This window comes from Solea senegalensis, linkage group LG18 (genome assembly GCF_019176455.1).
Source record: "Solea senegalensis isolate Sse05_10M linkage group LG18, IFAPA_SoseM_1, whole genome shotgun sequence".
In the NCBI taxonomy this organism is placed as follows: domain Eukaryota; kingdom Metazoa; phylum Chordata; class Actinopteri; order Pleuronectiformes; family Soleidae; genus Solea; species Solea senegalensis.
In genome coordinates, this window is record NC_058041.1 from 17,372,678 (window position 1) to 17,392,679 (window position 20,002).

General features: G+C 45.1%; 1 protein-coding gene across 1 annotated transcript; it reads left to right on the plus strand.

The window, feature by feature from the left end:
* The first annotated feature begins 1,332 nt into the window (after positions 1 to 1,332).
* LOC122759330 (calcium-binding protein 5-like) lies at positions 1,333 to 17,036 on the plus strand. The gene is made up of 7 exons (XM_044014116.1): positions 1,333 to 1,522; positions 1,918 to 1,967; positions 2,725 to 2,755; positions 3,011 to 3,154; positions 3,843 to 3,952; positions 16,496 to 16,643; positions 16,723 to 17,036. Exons 1-7 carry the CDS (start codon positions 1,483 to 1,485, stop codon positions 16,749 to 16,751), a joined length of 552 nt encoding a protein of 183 aa, XP_043870051.1. The 5' UTR covers positions 1,333 to 1,482; the 3' UTR covers positions 16,752 to 17,036.
* Positions 17,037 to 20,002: the final 2,966 nt, after the last annotated feature.

A 20,002-nucleotide genomic window follows, 5' to 3' on the forward strand; every position in this document is an offset into this window, starting at 1 on the left:
TGTTAGTTTCCTGTTTTATTTTGTAGTTCTTCTAAGTGTGTCCTGTTCTGTTCCCCTCTGTGTTTGTTTTGAGTTATTTCAGGTATTTTTCCATTTAGCATTTTTTTGTTTTGCCTCCTTTATGCAAGTGTTATTTGTATTGTTATTTGTTTTGCTAACTTGACACAAAACATGTACAATTTATATTAAAACACATTTAAACACAATTTACATGATGATTAATATGAGCATTCGTGCATTGTTAGTGTATCAGCAGTGTCATTTAGAGCAAATGGATTTTTCACACTCACCAGTATAAAATATATTGTTATAGAGCTAATTTAACAACTCACTATTTGATTTAAATATGACTTCTTCAGTTGACCCCCTCACTAATAGATTTTGCATCCAATGACACACCAAACATTTCTGTTGCAGATCTGCTTCTATATTTAACTATATCATAATTGCATTAATTTTGTTGGTATTGTTTAAATGGTTCTGTTCTCGTTCTCAATGAATGCGTAAAAAAACAGTCACAGGAAGTTGCTAACAGAAGGACAAACTCACAGATAAACCCATGCCTTGTTGGAGGTAATTATTGTACAGAACAGGATGTGTAAACAAACACCTGTGTGGCCCCTACACTGGTAAAGTGATAGTATGTCCTCTTCCAGCTGCGGGTTCAGATGTCAGGATACTGTTCAGCACTCGACTGGAAACCAGAGCTGGTGCCCTTTGACCTCTCCTTGAACTCAGTCATCTTCAGCAGTTGACCAGTCCAGTTGTTTCCTCTTTTTCTCGCTTCCTCCAACAAAGTTTTCTCTGATGAACGTCTAAAATAACGCTGTCACTGCCTTGATCTAATAGCCTGTAGCTGGTGTATGTGTGTGTATATGTGTATGTGTGTGTGTGTGCTGCGCCATGAAGAGAAGTTTATTTCTGAATTTCTGAAAAACATGAACTGAAAGAGGACTCAAGAGATTCTGTTGCTAGAATTGACAAGTACGCGACATATGGTTTGTATTTATATAGCTTTTCCAGTCCTGATGACCACTGTAAAAGAACTACTAGCATATGTTAGGCTCAAAGCAGAAGCAGTCATTCTCAAAATTGAAAGTTGATAGTTGAGATGAGAAAAAGGTTGAGTAGAAAAATGTTTTGGCCTGATACTTAACTGCATAGAAAAGAAAAACGTACATGGGGACCCCTGCACTTAGAGGAAGGTCAACTCCCACGTGAAGCCGCTGTCATCTCCACTGACTCCTCCCCCATCAGTGTACAACCCTGGATGCAGCCACACCTCCTCTCATACATCTCAGCAGCATCAACGCAGGCTTGACACACACACACACACACACACAGGCAGAGGCCGGTCTGTTCAGGCTGAGCAGAGGGAAACACACTGAGGAGGAGGAGGAGGAGGAGGAGGGGACGATAAAGAAAGAGAGGGGAGGCAGAAAGCTGCACAGGTCAGCTGAGTCCTCACTGCAACGCTCGTGTATGATGCGATTGGCTGAAGAGAAGAAATCACCTGAGGAAGGTGAGCACATAACCAACCCAGGGACACTTGTTACTAATTGTTATTCAATTTAAAATATATATAATATATAATCTTTTCTCGTTAATTACTCATATTTGATTCATTCTTGTGCTTTGAGTTTGTGAAAAGTAATACATAAATAAAATGAAAAGACTAAATGACTAAGTAGTTAAATTAATATTATTATTAAGTCTAACCACGGGAATGTGTGCACATAAACTACATTTTGTATTCTTTTAATCAGTCAAATGATTTATTTATCAGTGGTTTTGTTGTAGTGTTGAAAATGTAAAATAATATGTATTATTATTCTTAGTAGTAGTAGTAGTAACTCTTTCTGCCTCTCCATTGTGTCAGCAAATGTTGATGTGTTCATGTGTTCTGTGTTATTGCAGACATGAGTTTGGGGGCAGCGTGCATTTTCCTGCGAGGAGGGAAAAACATAGTAAGTGCAGCACAGATGGAGTTTATTTCTCTGCGTCGCATAGTCACATTTCTCTCCATTAGGACGACACAGTTTTGACATGAAAGAAACTAATAACCTGAACGGGATGCATGTTTACACAAATCAAAGGATTAAGAATGAGATTTACAGCATGTCAAATCATGAATAAGTCCACAGATGCTCTGAAATCTACAGTTAGTTCAAATGGATTGAATGAATGATTTCACATTAAATATGATTATTTGAATGAAATGAAACGGTTGTGTTAATAATGAACTATGCCATGACTTATTTTTCTGAGTGTGTTCAGTGGCTTTATTTATGTCACCTGCAATGTCATTTCATTCAGAAGTTGAAATTATATATAATTCTAAATGAGTAATAAATGTCTATATCTTAATCTGAAACGGCTATGAACATTGGATGCTGTTAATATAATTATTAAGAAAATAAAAGCTGACAGAGAGAGAGAGAGAGACCGAGAGAGAGAGAGAGAGATAATCTGTGCCTCCATGCCAGTGGTGATACTGGACCATGAAACCCACCTGCCATTATGGGCATAATCTCCATTCACTGTAAATCCATGCCATTAGAAAATCTCACCATCTAATCTTAATCTCTGCGAAACTACATTGAAAATCGATTTTGTTAATTGTTTGGTTGATATTTTTATAATTGATTTTCTTTAGACTGTTATGCACAGTATCCACAGTATATAATATTGATCGTTTGCTGTTTTCTCTCTGTGTGTATGCAGTCCAGAGGACTGGCTGATGATGAGATAGAAGGTAAGTTCACTTTGACTTAACCCAGGGCCAGTAAATCATTAAGTTTGAACGGGGACAATTTTCTTCTAAGCAATTGAATAATAGGCCAAAACATTCTTTGAATATTTTTTTCTTTTTTTCTAATCTAGACTTTGATTTTTTTTCCCCAACAAAAACACCTGCTGACCACTGAACTACACATTATAAAGTATATGCTCATTCTGTTTGTTGAAGTCAAAAGTTTCATTAAACCACATGATAAAATTTGTTGTGCAGAGCTGCGTGATGCATTCAATGAGTTCGACAAAGACAAGGACGGACTGATCAGCTGTAAGGACCTGGGGAACCTGATGAGGACCATGGGCTACATGCCCACTGAGATGGAACTGATTGAGCTGAGCCAAAACATCAACATGAACCGTATGTCCTTAATATACAGTACACAATTATTCATCAAAAATGAACACAACAACATTACAGAAAACACAACATTACAGAAAACACAAAATTACAGAAACACAAACAACATTACAGAAAACACAACAATATACACAAAATTACAGAAATAACAACATTACAGAAAAAAATACATTACAGAAAACACAAATATTACAGAAAAAATACAACATTACAGAAAACATAAATAAATATTACAGAAAAAACAACAACATTTACAGAGAAACAACAACAACATTACATACAAACACAACATTACGAAAAAATACAACAACGTTACAGACAAAACACAAATAAACAGAAAACACAACAACATTACAGAAAACAGAAAACAAACCATATTACAGAAAACAAAAATATACAGAAAACACAACCACATTACAGAAAAATGTGTTTTCTCTGTTGCTGAGTTTTGTGAAATATTCATCAAACCTATTATTCATTCAGATAAAGATTTTCGTGAGTTAGTAGATTGTAAAAGTAATTGTTTAACAGCGACGGGTAATTAAGGTCAGATTATTCTTCCTTCCTTCTTCCTTTCCATTCATGTTTTGGGGTTTTCTTGTTGTGTGTTTGTGTTTGCTTTGTTTGCGGAATGAAAAAAACATGTCTAATCTAAACTCCTACATCTTTTCTTCTTCTTCTCCCACAGTCGGTGGCAGTGTGGACTTTGAGGACTTTGTAGAGCTGATGGCTCCGAAGCTTCTGGCAGAAACAGCTGGGATGATCGGCGTGAAGGAGCTCAAAGACGCTTTTAAAGAGGTGAGAGTGAAGCATAATCCCTGAACCTCCCTGGAATTATTATTACTATTAGTCAGAAATTTGAGGAAAAAAAGTCAGAATTCTGAGATGAGTCAGAATTCTGAGGTTTAGTCAAAAGAAGTTAGAGGGGAAAAAAATCAGATTTGAAAGGAAAAGCTTTAATTTAAAGACTAAGGTCGTACTTCTGAAAAGTAAATCAGAATTCTGAATTCTGAGGAAAAAAAGTCTAAATTCTAAATTCAACGTCAAAAATTTGAGGAAAAAAAGGAAGAATTGAGAGAATTATTCAGAATTCTAAAATTGAAGTCATAATTCTGACTTTAAAAAATGTATGTTGTATTCACACGTGGCCCCAATCCTCCTCCATAAATGTCAGATTGATTTATTTTATTTTATTTATTTTATTTATGGTAGCCATTGGCTTATTTACGTCTGTTGTTCCCGAGGCAGTGTCACAACCGAACAAGGACTTGAACCCAATAGCACGACTCAGAGACAACTTCCAAAAATACTCTAATTTATTGGACAAAGTAACAAATAAAAATCACTCTCAAAGGGAGGAAAAGTATCAACAGAAAATCACTCTATCGAGGAATCACTAGATAAGCAAAAGGCCAAAGTAACAAATTATAATCACTCACTGGGAGGAGACAAAAGGTCTAGGCAAGGTGCCAAATCAAAATCACTCTTCACGAGGAAAAAACTCTGATGGCTCAAAAAGGGACAAAACAAAGTAGCAACTAAGAAAAGCAAAAACCTTACAAACAATTGACGTGGCATGGATTGGCGTGGGTTCTCTGGCATGACAGACAAGACGAACTGACGCAGGGCAGAGGGAAGCACAGGCTATATGTAACTCAAAGTAAATGGGGAACAGGTGGAAACAATCAGGGCGGGGAAGATAATCAGACTGGCGGGAAAACTACAGGGGAAGGGCAAGTTATCTGAAACGAGAGGGAAGAGAGATGTCAAAATAAAACAGGAAGTCACAAAACAAATAGAAGGCAAAACTAAACATAACTTAACACAACTTTCTGGATATGACAGTACCCCCCCCTCTAGGGACGGCACCTGACGGCCCAGATAACTGAGGGTGGCGTCTGTAAAAGTCTGTGATGAGGTCAGGATCCACAATAAAGCTAGCAGGAACCCATGATCGTTCCTCTGGACCGTAGCCCTCCCAATCCACCAGGAACTGCCTGCCCCGGCCCCTGTTGCGCACAGCCAGCAGAGCCTTGACTGAGTAGACAGGGCCGCCGTCGACCATCTGGGGAGGTGGAGGGGGTGCGGCTGCGGGCACCATGAGGCTTTCCTTAACCGGTTTCACCCGGCTGACGTGGAAGGTGGGGTGGACTCTCATGGACCGGGGCAAACGCAGACGGACAGCGGAAGGGCCGATGACCTTGGACACTGGGAAAGGCCCCACGAACCGTGGAGCCAACTTCCTGGAGGCGACTTGGAGAGGCAAATCCCGCGTAGAGAGCCAGACCTTCTGGCCAGGCTTGTATACAGGCGCAGGTAGGCGCCTCCGATCAGCAGCCCTCTTCATGCGGTCCACACTGCGTAGGAGTGCCTTACGGGCGGCTGCCCAGATGCGGTGGCATCGCCGGACCATGGCATGGGCCGACGGGACGATGATCTCCTTTTCTGTCTCGGAGAAGACAGGGGGCTGGTAGCCGAAGACGCACTGGAATGGAGACATGCCAGTTGCCGAGGTGAGAAGAGAGTTGTGGGCATATTCCACCCACACCAGCTTCTTGCTCCAGGAAGCCGGATTCTGCGACACCAGGCATCGAAGACAGGTCTCTAACTCCTGGTTGAGACGTTCCGTCTGGCCGTTGGCTTCTGGGTGATAACCAGAGGTGAGGCTGACGGTGGCCCCGATGAGCTTGCAGAACTCTTTCCAGAACCTGGATATGAACTGGGGCCCCCGGTCTGAAACAATGTCTTTGGGAAAACCATGAATACGAAATACTTGAGTCATCATAATCTCTGCCGTTCTTTTGGCAGATGGAAGCTTGGGTAATGCTATGAAATGAGTCATTTTAGAAAACCTGTCTACCACTGTGAGCACAGTGGTGTTTCCTTCAGAGACCGGGAGCCCCGTGACGAAGGCGAGTGAGATCTCAGCCCATGGACGAGTGGGAACAGGGAGTGGCTGCAGCAACCCCATCTGCGCTCTGGAGGAGGTCTTGTTGCGGGCACAGATGGAACACGCCTCCACATACTCCCGCACCTCCCTCTCCATGGAGGGCCACCAAAACCTCTGGGAAATGACGTACATGGTCCTCTTAACTCCTGGATGGCAGGTGAGCAGTCCGGTGGGAGCCCAATGGATCACCTGTGGACGCATAACAACAGGGACAAACAAGCGATTCTCCGGACAACCACTAGGTGTCGGATTCTCACCATTAGCCTGCTTCACCTGAGATTCTATCTGCCAACTCCCCGCTCCTACCACACGGTTCAGTGGTAGGATGGGCTCCGGTTCCTTGGCAGTAGGCTCGGGGTCAAACAGACGGGACAAGGCATCGGGCTTGGTGTTCTGGGACCCCGGCCTATAAGACAAAAAAATTTAAATCTGTTAAAAAAAAATGTCCATCTGGCTTGGCGAGAGTTCAGTCTCTTTGCTTTGCGAATATATTCCAGATTCTTATGATCTGTCCATACAATGAATGGGTGCTGTGCGCCCTCTAACCAATGTCTCCACTCTTCCAAAGCTTTTTTCACTGCTAATAACTCACGGTTCCCAACATCGTAGTTTCTCTCTGCCGGCGAGAGTTTATGAGACAGGAAGGCGCAGGGATGAAGCTTGTTGTCCTTCTCAGAGTGCTGGGAGAGTACTGCCCCCACTCCATTATTGGAGGCATCCACCTCCACCACAAACTGCCGGCTGGGATCAGGAACTGTGAGAATGGGGGCAGTAGTGAATCGCACTTTGAGCTGCTGGAAGGCCTCCTCAGCTTGAGGGGACCACAAAAAGGGAGACTGAGGAGAGGTAAGTGCATGTAGAGGTGCAGCTGTGGCACTGAAGTTTCGGATAAACCTCCTGTAAAAGTTTGCAAATCCTAAGAATTGTTGAACCTTTTTGCGGCTATCAGGTGTTGGCCACTGAGCCACAGCGCTAACTTTAGCCGGATCCATTTGCACCTTTCCAGGGGCTATGATAAAGCCAAGGAAAGATACAGTGTCGGCATGGAATTCGCTCTTTTCTGTCTTGACATATAATTGGTTCTCCAGCAGTCGCTGGAGAACCTGCCGTACATGATGCACATGAGAGTCTAAATCTGGGGAGAAGATCAATATGTCATCTAAATACACGAACACAAAGTGGTTCAGGAAGTCTCTCAGTACATCGTTGATCATTGCTTGGAAGACAGCAGGAGCATTGGTCAACCCAAACGGCATGACTAGGTACTCGTAATGACCACTAGGAGTGTTAAAGCCTGTTTTCCATTCATCCCCCTCTCTGATCCTAACCAGATGATAGGCGTTTCTGAGGTCTAATTTAGTGAAAACCTTAGCTTGCTGAAGCTGATCAAAAGCTGATGACATTAGTGGCAGAGGGTACCGATTCTTAACAGTTATGTCATTAAGTGGTGCATAGTCTATACATGGTCGGAGTGTCCCATCTTTCTTTCCCACAAAAAAGAACCCTGCCCCCGCTGGAGATGAAGAGGGGCGGATAAGACCAGCCTTTAACGAGGACTCAATATACTCGGTCATAGCCTTCTTTTCGGGGCCAGAGATGGAATATAGTCTACCCTTAGGAATAGGGGACCCCGGGATCAAATCAATGGGGCAATCATAAGGCCTGTGGGGAGGAAGGGAGGTTGCCTTCTTTTTACTAAATACCTCACTCAACTCGTGGTAACATCTTGGGACTGAAGTCAGGTCAGGAGTTTCAGAGTCTGTGACATGAACAGAGGCAATGTTATCACTAGTTTTCACATTATGACTGTGATGGTAGCCGAGGGTGCGCTGTCGAGTGGGTGTGGGTTTGGCCAGGAAAGATCAGAGGCAGAGTGAAAATATGGACATAAAGTTTTATTTAGGCTTGAGGGAGGAAAAAAAATCAAGCATTAAGTGTCCATGGGTAAATTCAAATAAATCAATAAAATTAAAAAGGAACAAAAGTAAATCAAAATTCGGCACAAACTCAAAGGTCGGCAAAACGATAACAAAATTCCCAATCTGCTCATAATCCAATACAGAGTCACAGTGCTCACATGCAACAGGGTCAAGACACCACCCCCAAAAACATAGACGGGACGCACAAACATATAGCAGGTGGCCAGCACCATTTTACATTTAAAGGGGAACATATAACCAATAATTAGTACATAAATAACAAGACAGACTCTAAACCAAAGTACATGTTCTTAGTGGCCCAACAGAGACAGATTTACAAAATAAATAACGAACAGTCCACTCTCTTGCCCATGGAACAGGACACATCACAGAGGGGGTTTGATCAGGACCCACCTCTGTCATCCCCATGGTCATACTGAGTGTGGACTAGGCCAATTAGGCCCGGAACCAAATAAATGTTCTCGTTTCTGGACGGCTCCTTTTCACTGCCGGACCGACGCGGTCAGACTGCGGACCACAACAACGCCCCAGCACAACGGGTAATCCATGTCCGTGTCCGGCTGCTCCGCACTCGCCCCGTGGCAAACGCTGCATGAACGAGCGCGGCTGCTAACGTCCATTTATAAGAAGGTGTGTGTGTGTGTGTGTGTGTGTGTTTCATCAGCCTGGAGGGCTTCTCTGTGCGGTCGCTCCGTAACCGTCACACCCCCCCCCACCGCTGGTCTCACGCCGGCAGGCGGGAGAGGTAGTCAGCAGTGGCATTGCTCCGCCCCGGGATGTGCCGGATTGTGAACCGATACGGCTGCATTGACAGGTACCAGCGGGTAATGCGGGCGTTGGAGTCCCGCATGCGGTTCATCCATTGCAGAGGCCGATGATCTGTCTCCAGGAGGAACTCGCGGCCCAGGAGGTAGTATCGGAAGGCATCAAGTGCCCATTTCACTGCCAGACACTCCTTCTCGACCGTAGAGTATCGCGTCTCCCTTGGAAACAGTTTGCGGCTGATGTATGCCACCGGATGCCTCTGGTCTGATTCACCCTGGAGAAGCACTGCACCTATACCTGTGTCAGAGGCGTCCGTCTGTAGCACAAATGGCTCTCCAAAGTTGGGACAGTATAGTAGAGGCTCATTACACAGTGCATTCTGAATGTCTTCAAAAGCCTTCCTGGCCTCTTCGGACCACTGCACCTGGACCGGAGAGTTCTTACGTGTCAGATCGGTAAGTGCAACTGCCCTCACAGAGAAGTTGGGCACAAATCTTCTGTACCATCCAGCCATGCCCAGGAACGACCGTACCTGAGTCTTAGTCTGAGGCAAGGGGCATTTCTGGATAGCCTCGAGTTTCTGCACCTGTGGCTTGATGACACCCCCGCCAATCACATAGCCCAAATACTCGGCCTCCCTCTTGGCAATGGCACATTTAGTAGGGTTAATGGTGAGACCTGCGGACTCAATCCTCCTCAGAACATCCTTCAGGTGCTTGACATGGTCTTCCCATGATGTGCTGTACACCACAACGTCATCAAGGTAAGCTGCCGCGTAGCCATTGGTGCCGGCCAACACCTGATCCATTAACCTCTGAAATGTTGCGGGGGCTCCATGCAGCCCAAACGGCATCTTGCAGAAATGGAAGAGACCCCAGGGCGTCCGAAACGCCGTCAGCTCCCTGGCAGCATCACTAAGGGGAACCTGCCAATAACCTTTTGCAAGGTCCAAGGTGGTTACCCACTTCGCAGGTCCCAGAGAGTCAATGAGGTCATCGATTCGTGGGGTTGGATAAGAGTCAAATTTAGAGACAGAATTGAGATATCGGAAGTCAACGCAGAACCGGAGGGTCCCATCTTTCTTGGGCACCAACACGACAGGGCTGCACCATTCACTCTTAGATCGTTCAACGATGTCCATGGCCAACATCTGGTTGACCTCCTTCCTCAACCCGTCAAGAAGCCGCTCGGGGATGCGGTAGCTCATGCGTCGGGGTGCTGCACCTTCACACAGGGTGATATGATGGTTTACCAGCTTGGTGTGTCCTGGCTGCGCCTGAAACAAGGCTGGATCACAGAGATGTTTAATGTCCATTTGCTGAGCAGGGGAAAGATGGCTGAGGTCAAGGGTGCCCTCTGTTGGTAAAGGTAGGTACTGCTCCTCCACCTCATCCTCCTCTGGCACGCGTCGGATCATGAGCACCTCAGCACCGGTACGTTCCCGCCACTCCTTCAGGAGGTTGATGTGCAAGACCCTTCTTGAGTGCCTCTGCCCCAGTTTTGCGACCTCATAAGTTGTAGATCCCAGCTTACGAGTAACCTCATAAGGGCCTTGCCATTTTGCCAACAGTTTACTGGAATCACTTGGCAGCATCACCAGCACCTTGTCACCTTCAGCAAAACTCCGAGAACGGGCTCTCTGGTCGTAATAGGACTTTTGACGCTGCTGGGCTTGTTCGAGGTTCTGTTGCGCCAGTTCCGACATACTCTTCAGCCTCTCTCTCATCTGCAGAACATAGGAGAGGATATTCTGTGGCTGCGGTAAGTCCTCATCGGGCATCCAGGTCTCCTTTAATAGTGCCAGGGGTCCGCGCACTTCACGGCTGTACAGCAGTTCGAAGGGTGAAAATCCAGTAGAAGCTTGCGGTACCTCCCGGTACGCAAAGAGAAGATAGGGGAGCCAGTTGTCCCAGTCTGCACCAGTTTCACTCACAAACTTGCGTAACATTTGCTTGAGAGTCTGGTTGAACCGCTCAGTCAGTCCATCGGTCTGTGGATGATAGGGGGTAGTCCGTATGCCCTTTATCCCCAACAGCTGGTAGGCTTGCTTAAGGAGCTTGGACATAAAGTTGGACCCCTGATCAGTGATTATAGCTCTGGGAAACCCCACCCTCGAAAACAGCTGCACAAGACATGTGGCTACAGTTCTAGCCTTCACTGCTTTCAGAGCAAAGACCTCAGGGTACCTAGTGGCATAATCTGTGATGACCAACATAAACCGGTTCCCAGCTTTACTGCGCTCAAGAGGCCCTACCACATCCATCCCTAACTGCTCAAAAGGGGTCCCTACTACAGGAAGTGGCTCTAAGGGGACCTTTGGGGGACATCTGCTGGCTGTTTTCTGGCATTCTGGACACGTTTGGCAAAACTCTGCAATGTCTTTGGCCATATTTGGCCAGTAAAAATAGCGGTTGATTCGGGAGAGGGTCTTCTGTCTGCCTAAATGGCCTGCCCAGGGGATCGAATGGCCTAGGTCAAGGACTGCCCCTCTAACCTTCTGAGGAACTACGATCCTCGCCTCTGCCCCTCCGCCTTTATACAGCACACCATTCTTAATGGCAAACCCCTGTCTTGAAGATTCTTCCCCATCACCACTGAGCTGCTCTGCCTGGGTCTGCAGGTATAAGGGGCCAGTGCCTGGGTCTTGCTGCTGCATTAAGCTCATATTATGGGGGATCTCTAAAGGAACCTCCAACTGCTCTGGACAAACATCCTCCCGACCCTGAGCCACCCCAAACTGAAACTTCTCCCGTCTTTTCTGTCCTTTGGTTTTTCTGGTCTTCCCAGGCTGGGCTTCAATGTCTGCATTGTGGAAGGGCAGTACAAAAAGTGGTGATTCTACCTCACTCCTCTTAGCCATGGCCCTTGTCACTGTCATATTACACTCCCCTCCCGCAGACACTAAATCCAGCAAAAGGGGAAAATCTTGGCCCAAAATTAACTGATATGGCAAATTATCCACCACCCCAACCTCCAGTAAGTAAGTCTGTCCAAAAACCTGTACATACACACTTGCAGTTGGATACACCCTTTTCTCCCCATGAACACACTTCAATTGGGTCATCACAGAGTAGTTCCTGAGCTGTATGGGGACCAAGGCAGACGACACTAAGGACTGCATGCTGCCTGTATCTACCAGTGCCCTAACCTCCCGCCCATTCAAGACTACAGCATGACAAGGGAGAGCTACCGGCCTCTTAGAGGAACTAGACCTAGGTACTGTGCATATGTTAGATTGGTTGGCTGGGTTATTGGGGCATTTTGGTTTTATATGACCTTCCTGTCCACACTGGTAACACACTGGTACTTTGGGGCCACACACTTTCAGTGCAGGGTTTTGTTTAAACGGAGCACCCCTATCAACCACTGATGTTCCCTCACTGCTGGTTTTCCTCAGAGGTGGAGTCTGTCGGGGGGGTCTATTTGAGTCTCTACCCCCTCTCCACTGAGCATACGTCCAGGCCTGGGTTTTCCGTCGGGCCGCCACAAAGACATCTGCCAGAGCAGCAGCATCCGCAGCAGTTGCCGGGTCGCGTTCCTTAATCCACACCTGGAGATCGGGAGAAACCAAACGCAGGAACTGTCCCAAAATAATCATCTCCCCAATGTCCTCTTTGGTGCGGTGTTGTGGTTGAACCCATCTCTGGTACAGATCGCGCAGACGGACGTACAGCTCCTTCGGGGTCTCCTCCTCGCCCACCTCAGCTCCTCGAAACTGCAGACGGCAAGTCTCCTGGTTGATGTTATATTTCTCCAATATGGCCTCCTTCAGCAGTGTGTAAACGAGGGCGTCATCCTGGTCCATATTAACATAAGCAGCCCTAGCCTTGCCCGTCAGGAGGGGCGCTAATCTAACTGCCCAGTCAGTTGTCGGCCACTGACACGCCACTGCAATTCTCTCAAACATCACTAAATAGTGTTCGACATCATCAGTGTTACTCAAACATTGCAGTCTCGGTTCTCTCTCTATCTGAGCTCTACCTTGACTACTTGGCCGGTGGCTGCCGGCTGATGGGGATGGACGGCCACCCATGGCCAAGGTTCGCTCTGGTACCTCGGAGACCCCAGCGCCATAAGCAGCAGCCTCGGCAGGTACCCCCGGGTCTGGTGTGGTTCTGATATACACCTCCCGCTGCAGGAGGCCGAACTGATGCTGGATCGACTTCCACCGAGTCTCCTGACGTGCTGCTTCTATCTCCAGATGAGCATCTCGTGCCTGCTGCCGAGCCATAAGGGAACGAAACATATCCCTTAGCTCCTGCAGGGACGCATCTTCGGTAACCTGAGTTAATTCTGGTTCAGGACCATCCTCGATTTCGCCTCCAACGGCGCCGATCTCCAGGGGAACAGGTCTCCTCTCGGTGGGGGCACATTTCTTTGGCGCCATACCATCCACAGCAGAGGGCAATGCCGAAAAATCCGCTCAAAAAAGAAAAAATTACTCACTACTGTCCTCTACTGGCCATCCCACCACTGCCACCAGTTGTGATGGTAGCCGAGGGTGCGCTGTCGAGTGGGTGTGGGTTTGGCCAGGAAAGATCAGAGGCAGAGTGAAAATATGGACATAAAGTTTTATTTAGGCTTGAGGGAGGAAAAAAAATCAAGCATTAAGTGTCCATGGGTAAATTCAAATAAATCAATAAAATTAAAAAGGAACAAAAGTAAATCAAAATTCGGCACAAACTCAAAGGTCGGCAAAACGATAACAAAATTCCCAATCTGCTCATAATCCAATACAGAGTCACAGTGCTCACATGCAACAGGGTCAAGACACCACCCCCAAAAACATAGACGGGACGCACAAACATATAGCAGGTGGCCAGCACCATTTTACATTTAAAGGGGAACATATAACCAATAATTAGTACATAAATAACAAGACAGACTCTAAACCAAAGTACATGTTCTTAGTGGCCCAACAGAGACAGATTTACAAAATAAATAACGAACAGTCCACTCTCTTGCCCATGGAACAGGACACATCACAGAGGGGGTTTGATCAGGACCCACCTCTGTCATCCCCATGGTCATACTGAGTGTGGACTAGGCCAATTAGGCCCGGAACCAAATAAATGTTCTCGTTTCTGGACGGCTCCTTTTCACTGCCGGACCGACGCGGTCAGACTGCGGACCACAACAACGCCCCAGCACAACGGGTAATCCATGTCCGTGTCCGGCTGCTCCGCACTCGCCCCGTGGCAAACGCTGCATGAACGAGCGCGGCTGCTAACGTCCATTTATAAGAAGGTGTGTGTGTGTGTGTGTGTGTGTGTTTCATCAGCCTGGAGGGCTTCTCTGTGCGGTCGCTCCGTAACCGTCACAATGACAAGACTTTAAACACTTGGTTTTACATTCTTCTGCCCAGTTCAAGACCCTCCCAGTACTCCAGTCAATGTGCGGGTTATGTTTCTTCAGCCAGGGAAAACCCAAAATGAGAGGATACTGGGCAGAGTTATATAAATGAAATTGCATAAGTTCATAGTGGTTATCAATGATAACTGTGAGCAGTTCAGTCTTGTGCGTCACTCGAAAAATCAGACTGCCATCGAGAGCGCTGGCCTCTATAGGCTGAGATAATTGTTCTGTTTTTAGCTTGAGTCTCATGGCAAAATCCCAGTCCATGAGACTTTCATCAGCCCCCGAGTCAATGAGAGTCTCCAAACTAAGTGTGGTGTTGTGATGCCTCACCTTAGTCTGGGTTAAAGCTCGAGGAGGGAATTCCGTGGAGGAGAAACGTCTCCCCAGTACCCCCCTGTCGACTGGTGAGCCTGTGCCTTTTGCCGGACACGCTGCTAGCAGATGCCCTTGCTGTCCGCAATAGAAGCACCTGCCTTCCTGCAGGCGACGACGGCGCTCCTCTGTGGACAGTTTGGTTCGCCCCAACTGCATGGGCTTCTCCACCTCCTCGGATGGCCTCTCCCTCCGGGTAATGGGTGATGGAGCACGTGAGGAGCTCCGCCAACTGGGTGTAGTGACAGCAGCGCGACCCTGATGACGACCAGCTGCAGAGGCCATTCGGCTTCGTTGTAGCTCCTGTAAGCGGTTGTCTGTTCTTATGGCCAGAGTCATTACTGAGTCTAGATCAGAAGGCAAATCTAGGGGCACTAACAAGTCTTGAATTTGATCTGAAAGTCCCTTGAGAAAAACATCATACAGGGCCGTGGTATTCCATCCGCTATCCGTGGCTAGGGTGCGAAAGCGGATAGCATAGTCACAAACAGAGTCTCTATTTTGTTTGATGTTGCTCAACTCACGTGCTTTCTCTCGGTCGGATGAGAGGGGATCGAAAGCCTTCCGCAGAGCCTGTTTAAACTCCTTGAGGGATCCGCAGATCATTGAATCCCGAGACCATTCAGCCGTAGCCCATGCCCTCGCCCTCCCGGTGAGGTGGGAGATCATGAATGCCACCTTCGATCGTTCCGTAGGAAAGGCTGAGGGCAAGTGTTCATAATGCATATCACAGTCCACAATAAACGCCCGACATCCTCCTGACTCACCAGAAAACTTTTCTGGGGGGGAAAGGCGAAGAGTCGTGGCATGGGGAGCTGAGATCAATGAAGCTCTGGTATCCGCCGGAGATGGTGTGGTCATGGTGTCTGAGGGAGAGGGATCCCTTGTGAGATGAGCAAGGACTTGATGTACTTGGTTTGCCAGGAGGTTAACTTGGGCTGTCATAGAGGCTTTGAACTCCTCCTGACTTTTAGCCATCCCCTTCACGCCACTGTGCAGAGAGGCCATGTGCTCCTCTTGCTGAGTCAGGCGGGTGCTCTGGGAGCGAACGGCCGCTGTCAGTTGTTCTGAGTCGGCTGGGTTCATGCTGGTCAGTTCGTAATGTCACAACCGAACAAGGACTTGAACCCAATAGCACGACTCAGAGACAACTTCCAAAAATACTCTAATTTATTGGACAAAGTAACAAATAAAAATCACTCTCAAAGGGAGGAAAAGTATCAACAGAAAATCACTCTATCGAGGAATCACTAGATAAGCAAAAGGCCAAAGTAACAAATTATAATCACTCACTGGGAGGAGACAAAAGGTCTAGGCAAGGTGCCAAATCAAAATCACTCTTCACGAGGAAAAAACTCTGATGGCTCAAAAAGGGACAAAACAAAGTAGCAACTAAGAAAAGCAAAAACCTTACAAACAATTGACGTGGCATGGATTGGCGTGGGTTCTCTGGCATGACAGACAAGACGAACTGACGCAGGGCAGAGGGAAGCACAGGCTATATGTAACTCAAAGTAAATGGGGAACAGGTGGAAACAATCAGGGCGGGGAAGATAATCAGACTGGCGGGAAAACTACAGGGGAAGGGCAAGTTATCTGAAACGAGAGGGAAGAGAGATGTCAAAATAAAACAGGAAGTCACAAAACAAATAGAAGGCAAAACTAAACATAACTTAACACAACTTTCTGGATATGACAGGCAGGTTGTTTGAGACACAATACACAAGTACATACTGTACATCACTATGAATTTGTAAACATAGAAACATAAATAAATAAACAAAAAAAACAATAAGTAATATCAACAACAACGAGATCACGCTAATTTACTTCCCTGTCGTAGAATCTATTCCAGTGAGCGATGCAACAAGGAAACAGACGGCATAGGTTTTCATGGATCAAAATGTTGAATGACATTTTACACATAATAAAACTCCTCTTCTTTCCCTGATTTAGTTTGACATGGACGGAGACGGAGAGATCACCACACAGGAGCTGCGGGCGGCCATGATGAAGCTGATGGGTGAGCACATGACTCAACGAGAGATCGACGCCATAGTGAAAGAAGCCGATGACAACGGAGACGGCACAGTAGACTTTGAAGGTACAGGGGCGTACAGATCAATACACAGGTGTACAGCAATGGTCACCACTGACATCCATGCGTGACTTTTTTCATGCAGAGTTCGTCAGAATGATGTCCCGTCAATGACGAGCCAGGAGAACGTGGATCTGCAGGAAAGGACGCCGTCTCCTGGTTGACAGATTCCCCACATTTAGAAGAAGCAGAATAAAACAATCATCCTCAGATAGAATACTCTGTACAACTATGCAAATATGGCACATAGACCTTTTTTCTACTGTAAAAATATTGAGAAGTCTGTTTTTGAACATGTAGAGCTCAAATGCTTTTCTGTTTTTCACTTCTGCCCTTGTAACAACAATCAACAAAAGTGCATTTCTGTGAAAAACGAATAAAAAAACATGCGTCTATGCACATGTGTGTCCACTTGCTGCCTCTTTACTTACTGTCACACGCGCTTTGTAAACGTCTCACACCAAAGTCCACAGAGAACATCGCAGCATTGATCCACTGCTGCCTCCATCAGTCACTTCAAATGTGTCTGAAGTTACAGTAAAGAGTGAGCTAAATATGATGATTTGGTTTAAAAAAAAACAACAAAAAACACTCCTTTTCCTGTGGTGTGAGTGCAACGGTGCTGTTTTACCTCAGTGTTAATGATGTGGAAGATATTTTGCCTGATTTTCATAATAGATCATCTTGCATAACAAATTACTGGGTGCACAACAAACTGATGTAACCATCCACGGATTTCATAGACCAAGAAGAGGATTTTATAAAGCAAACAGCGTCAGTGATGTCAAAGCTGTGCTGAGGATTGAGTTATGTCACTGCCCTGTCTTTGGAGGGATGTACAGAGATTGTACGACCAAACATGGACTCGTCACAACACACACAGTTTATGACATGAACGGAACACATTTCTGGGTTTAAGATATAAAAAAGGGAACAAAATGTGTTCAGGTATCTCAGAAATACGGCTTCATAGTCTGTTATTATCTGTAGAAATTTGAAGTTAAGGGATCTTTATAAATTATTATTATATAATTATTATTGTTTTTCCATTTTGTGGACCAGCGTGTGTTTGCTGGCAGTTCTACGATGAACAACACTCATGAATCATGAATTTGTGCTGCATTCAGGCATTTTTATATAAATGTGTACTGTGGCATTTTTCTGTTTATTGTTTTTGCAATAAACTGCAAAATGATATTTGAAGACAATGGAGTGGTCGCACACAACGTTCACGTCGCCTGCAAAACAAAAAGCATTCCAAGACGCACTTAGTGCAAATCAGAAATGCCTTTATTTTATATATAAATATGAATATATATATATATATATATATATATAATACATTTAAGAATAACACGTCTGCTTCAGGGTCATTGTCAATCGTGACGATGATATTTGTTGGCATTGTATGACGTGGAGGGGTTGTTAGTTATCTGTTAATAAGGAACAAAAGTTCTGAACTGGTTATGTTATGTGTATGCAGGATCTGATCCAGATGTAACGTGTGTACTAACTGCATCTCGGTGACATGTTTATCTAAGATGGTAATAAATATAAGCAGGCAAAGTTCTATACAGATAATGAAAGTTCTTCAAAATGTAAACATTCCCGTGTGGACGTGTAAAATGCAGGCGACGCAGTGTTTCAGCCTCGACGGAGTTTCCACCATGACACGAAATACCACTGAACACGAGGTGAAATGTGGTTTCCCTTCAACACTGTGTGTCACACTGAGCCAAGGCCAGTGCAGCGGAGGGGAAATAACTCAGTGGAGGGATTTAGGGACGTGAAAGAGGACGCACTGCACCTTTACAAGCAGATGTTGGTTCATATTAAACAGGGCTGGGCTCCAAGCCCATTGACAGACGGGGTAAGAGGGCTTAGAGTGACAATTAGTAAAATTGAAGCTGTTGTCACCGTGAACACACGGACCTGTCTAAACACACATCTGTCCTCAGCACTCCTCAGATGACACACAGAGGTCACGGCTGCACATTTATCTGTGGCAGAACGACAGAGAAAAGATTCATTTTTAACGATTTATTTGCTGATCAACAACTTTTTATTGTGCACAAATGTGATGGTGATGGTGTGCTGTTGAAAGTGCGGCGTGGGCCGTGCACAGACTGATGAGGCCAAAGGAAGAAACACATGATGTAATGCATACTGCGCTGCCTTTGCCCTGATCCTTCCCTGATCCCTCAAACATCCAGCATCGACCTTTATTGCATTAATCCACCATAATCTCTCTCTCTCAGCCGCTGTCTGCCTCAGTAGCCATGCTTGTTGTTGCTGCATAAAGAAGAACTGCGGTGTTGACCTTTTGCAATCATCTCCCAACTTTGATAACCCTTCTGCTCCGTCTTAGTTTTTTTTTTTTATCTGTGGAGCGTTTATTCCAGAAGTCCTGCTAATCCTTCTGAGAAGAAATCCTGCTGTTCTTCAGTCATTTCCTGGTTCCATTAATCTGTAAAGTTGTTTGATAACATAACACATGAACAGTCAGTCTGGGGAAACTGCTTTAGCTTCTGATTGTGGTGAAATTAAAACACACACGTTTCTTCCTTTTCTTCTTCGTAACAAAAAAAAAACGATTCCAAACAATTCAAATCAACCAAAGAATAGATCAAATAAAAACAAAACAAAGAGGGAGATAAAGGCAAATGATAATAGGGGAATTAAGATTTATAATGGTACTGTGTGTGTTTTAAGAAGTGATTTGAAAGATGTCAGTTAGTCTTTCTGTGGTTTTAGCATATTTTTATTTTTAATCTTTAGTCAATATATCAGAACCTTCATGACATTAAAGGTTATTGAATATCATTTTGCAGCATCTTAATAGAACCATGTTTTATACAGGTTATCCTGTTTAAGAGCAATACAGTGCAAATGATTCTTACGATCCATTTCAGAGCAGAATAACAAATGTAAACATAAAAAACCTGAGCAAATAGAAAACAGAAAAGACGATTAGAAGTGCATTAGTTTTCAGGGCGTTAGGGTTTGCATGTATTTAGTGTGTCCAGGAAAGATAAGAGCGCATGGAGTCTGGGAGACATTTAGATTGAACTTCTGCTTCATGTATTTGCTGATGTGAATATGAAAATATGTTAGCATGCACATCAAATGAATTTTTCTTGTTTTTTTTTAAATCAAGAATGTTCTTAAGTATAAAACCAAACTATATAAATTCTATTCTGAACTTTAGTTGGATGTCTAGCTTTCATTTCATAACACATGAACCTTTTGCTGGTGAAGGTTGGTGTTTGCTTATTTCAAATAACATTTGAGAAGTCTGTAATATGAGTTGTTTACATAGATTCAATGACGTTTTCACTGTCCAATCAGATCGTCGCACTACAGAC